General features: G+C 32.2%; 1 protein-coding gene across 1 annotated transcript; it reads left to right on the top strand.

Annotated features, from left to right (window-relative positions):
• The first annotated feature begins 4,149 nt into the window (after positions 1-4,149).
• On the top strand, positions 4,150-4,601 carry LOC117172616 (neurobeachin-like). Its single transcript, XM_033360708.1, has 2 exons — positions 4,150-4,328; positions 4,428-4,601. Exons 1-2 carry the CDS (start codon positions 4,157-4,159, stop codon positions 4,544-4,546), a joined length of 291 nt encoding a protein of 96 aa, XP_033216599.1. The 5' UTR covers positions 4,150-4,156; the 3' UTR covers positions 4,547-4,601.

Below are 4,601 nucleotides of genomic sequence, written 5' to 3'. Positions count from 1 at the left end.
TCCTACAACTGCGGTACCACATACTTCGATTGTGCATCTAACAAGGATATCCCGTAACATTGTCCAGGCGCCCTCTAAATCTTTGTTTTTTATGCGGTCCTCACATGTTGCCCTATCAATGCTTTCGATTATCTTATTTTGGAAATCTATGCGCACATCCGGTTTCTGTAGGTTCTCTATTTTGATTCGCGTTTGTTTTGCTTTCTTGGGTCTCTTTTTTCTCCAACCCCGACCTAAGTTAATTTTTGAGATCAGAAGGTAATGGTCAGTATTGCATTCAGGACCCCTCAAGACCCTTGTGATTAGGTTATATTCAGTGCACTGTATCAGCTCTTTTAAGTAAGGGGTAGTTTTTTAACATCAAGTGATGGTTTTGGAAAATTGATTTTTGGGGTGGCGTTGGAGAGCCTAAAATGAGCCTTCAATTCTGATGTACTCAGTTTTACGATTAGTGCGTATTCAGTGCACTTCGTCAACACTTTTAAGTAAGGGGTTGCTTTTTAACTTCAAGGGATGGTTTTGGAAAATTTATTTTGGTGGCGTTAAAGAGTCTAAAATGAGCCTTCACTTCTGGTGTACTTAATTTTCAGACTAGTTCATATTTATTCTTTAGGGTAGTTTTTTATGATAGGGGTTGTTTTTGTAAAATTGCGCGACGTAGCATTCAAGAGCCTTCAATGAGCCTTTAATTCCTGTAAAAGTAAAAATTTGATATCACGAATATTTCTACCATGGTACTGCTGGTTTTACTTAAAGCTGGCAGTACCATGCATTGTTTTTTTAAATGCAGAGCCAAAAATTTGGCTTTTGCATATTAAATGAGCCATAAATGAGCCCTCAATTATGGCTTAGGTCTGACGTTCTTTGGGCAAAGTGGTACTTCCAGCTTTGCCCACCTGCTTTGAGGGCCGACTCGAAAAACCATTCTATCTATTCGCGGCTAGGTTCCAACTGATTGCAACAGCGAGTTGACCGGAGCTCTAGCCCCTCTTTTCTTCTATAATTACTCACTCGATCCCCACTGGTACACGCTATGATATCTCGCGGTTCACAGAAGGAATACATTTTATTTCATAAGATTTGTCTAACTTCATTGTTTATTAAACACTTTAATTGTAAATTTTATTCAAGATTACCAAAGATATACAGTAAACTTCCACCTATGCCCCAGATAGCCTATTTTCTCGCGCGCCTAATTCCCCTGCCCCTATACGCACTGATTTCCTAATGCGCAGTTGCTTCATCTCCCACGATGGTCCCTGCAAGTGCTGTACAGTCATGCCCTCTAGAGTGTCAGACCAATTGAAAAAAGAGGCCCGAAGAGCCAGAAATTTGAATTGGATATTTTAATATGACCCCATGGGAATGCAGATAACCTTTTCTAGAAAATATTCGAACCGTAAAAGTAACTCATAAATATCAGAATAGTAATATTTCTCAAGTTTAGCATATATTTTCTCAGTCATGTTGCATTCTTTTGTTGATTACCGAACTTTTAGTATCACACAATACAATCAACTGTCCTAAATTTGAGGTGAGGGAAGGCGTTCGGATACATTAACCTCAAATGTTGAATTTATTTTGTGGCACTGAAAAATGATACACTTGAAAATGCAGACTTTCATTGCTTACTTTTACGTTAAAAATATTTTATCCAAAAAAGTTTTCTGCGCTTCTATGTTAAAGATATTATACGTATATCAACAGTAGTGAAGAACTGTGCTAACTTTAATGAAATTTCCACCTATCCATCCATGTCCGTGACGTCGTGCTGCAATATTCAATATGCCGCGAAATATAGTCGTTTTTTTATTGTATTATATTGATTTACAGTTGGGAAATTGTACTGTTTCAAGGAAATGAAAAATCAGTAATACTAATCAGTCGCATTCTAACGGACCGTGACTTTTTCAACTGTACATTTGCCGAAAAGCATTATTATTGATAGTACATCTTTATTGATTTAAAATACACCCGCGCTTTTCGGAACATGCGCAGTTTAAAAAGTGGCTTTTAGTGGGCCTATCAATAAAAGGCCGAGACTACCAGTGAACGTTGCTGGACCCCTCCAAAGGCCCTCCAAAGGCCCCTCCAAAGGGGGGCATTCCTGAGCGTATATTTTTAACATGGAGAGACGTAGGTGGAAGTTTACTGTATTATTTTTAGGTATATCTGCAGCCATTGCCGCGAGTAGTGGAAATTAAAATTTGAAAACATATTTCGCAATTAAATATTTCGCCACAATAATTATTCATAAGAATTATGCTTTTTAAGTTTTTAAATATTTTTGTGACTCAAAAGGGCCAAATTTTCGAATTTGTTTATCTAATTTGATTAAAAAATTTAAAGGAATATATGTTACCAAATATTGTCAGAAATATATTATTTTTGGAATATTTGCTGCAATTGAGATGATTAAGGGAAATCCCAATCTAAAAACCCTTGAATTTAAATATATTGTCCTTAAAACTGTTTATAATAATGACTATTAATATCCTTTTTACTTATTTTTTTGATTTAATGTTATCAAAACAAAATTTTATTCATCGATAATAACACTATTCTCCAGTTTTGCTATTTAATTTATTTATAATAATTAAAAGGATTAATAAGAAATTATTTCTATTTTGTGAGTCCTCATATATTGATTGAAGATGGTATAAAGTTTACCTAAGAATCATTTGGTATAAAACTCACTTCTTTATATTAAATATAAATTAAAATTTTGTAAATAAACAAATAGAGAAAACGAAAATTCTAAGCTTCAGGCGCATCGGAATTAAATTAAATTTAATTTTAAAAAATTATAAATCGGACCAAAATTGAAAGCTCTAGACTTTTTTGTAACTAACAATTTCCTCCCACAGTTCAAAATAGTACACTGAAAAAAAGGATTACATGTACCAAGTCAATTTTAATTGGCTGAAGTTAGTGAAAGTCCGGTTTATTTTCAAAGAAAATAACTGATGGAATCAACTGATGTAATGAAATATATTATAAGGTCAAGTACATATTGTATGGGCTCAAAAAACTATTTTCCCGCAGAAAATTTTGGAATATTTGAAGAAAAAAATATTTAACCGAGACAAAAAAGTATTTCTTTGGTCTAGACAATGCACGAGTGAAATAAAGTAGTTAGTTATACTTTCAATTGTAGTATATATTTTCCTAAATGAGCCACTGGATACTTTCAGGTTAAATTATAGTTATTATTGTTATTATTATACATATTTAATTAAAAATCTTGTTGAACCTGAAACAGAAAAATTTGATGAAAAATCCACCTCCAACAGGAATTGAACTTGGGTCCACTGAGTGTAAAGTCGACAGCGTTGACCACGATGCTAACGTTACATGCAAATTTTAAGGCGGAAAACCGTATTTAAACCTTACGACAAATGCCAAAGAAATATTTCTTCAAATCAAAAACATGGATATTTAATTTAAAAAAATATTTTTTAATCTAAAGAAATATTTAATTGAAACAATTTACGCCAAATTATTACATTTTAAATTAAAACAAAAATTATCTCTTTGGAATTAATGTTTATTTGTTACGAGTAATTTCATTCTAGTAATCAGATGAAATATTTCCTTCCACGGAAGAAATAAATATTTATGTAAAAACGACACATTTTTCATCTAAATAAATGCTAAATTGCTATAAAAGCATGAACTCTTTGTCATAAGTAAATATTTTTTTGATTTAATCAATATTAGTTTGAATGAAGTGATTATTTCTTTGATTCAAATAAACTTAAATTCCTATTTCAAGCATGGAAAAATAATTGATTCAAATGCTGCGGAATCAATTAAAAGAATCGAAATCTTTGAATCAAATATAAATTTCCTTGAATAACTAAGCAGATTTCAACGAATCTAGACCCTTTGATTTAAGCAAATCATTTTATTGAATGTAAGAAATATGTATTTAAATCAAGAAAATATAGCAAAATAATTCATTCCTTCAAATCCAAAATTATATGTGTCTGGCTTAAATAAAAACTACTCCTGTTAAAGAATATTTTCTTGATATTAAGAAATAAGATTCAAGTAAATGCATTTACTTGGTGCTAAGAATGGTTTTTTTCAGTGTATGATATTAAAGCTTGATCAGGAACGATAAAAAATTCGTCTCTATTTTTCACAGACTCCTATGATGTTCAACAGTATTCCAGACGACGTTTGTATGACTGCAAAGTTCCCTTCAAATTCACCAATTTGCCACATTTCAGCAAATACGCTTCCTCAAGTACCTAATCCGTGCATCGTGACGATTACCACAGGTCATCAATTTGCTCTGAACAGATGGAATTTAAATTATACTGGTGAGATAACAAAATATGATACCGAAACATAAAATTACGATTTTTGTCAACATTGGGGTTATATCTTATTGATATAAAAATCATATTTATTCTTAACAGCTTCAGTTCAGTCCCCGAGTTATGCAGATAATCCTCCAGTTCAAGTTGTACATCAGCCTTTCCAAATGGACCCAATTTTGTGTAAGTCAATGGGTAGCGTGGCTGTTAATTTTATTTAATGATAAATAATGCATTAATTTCTTATTTATATATTTTTCTGAAGTATTTTGAACA

The sequence above is a fragment of the Belonocnema kinseyi genome, chromosome 5 (assembly GCF_010883055.1).
Source record: "Belonocnema kinseyi isolate 2016_QV_RU_SX_M_011 chromosome 5, B_treatae_v1, whole genome shotgun sequence".
Classification (NCBI taxonomy): Eukaryota; Metazoa; Arthropoda; class Insecta; order Hymenoptera; family Cynipidae; genus Belonocnema; species Belonocnema kinseyi.
The sequence above is the reverse complement of the archived record's forward strand: the minus strand, read 5'-3'. Positions and strand labels throughout refer to the sequence as shown.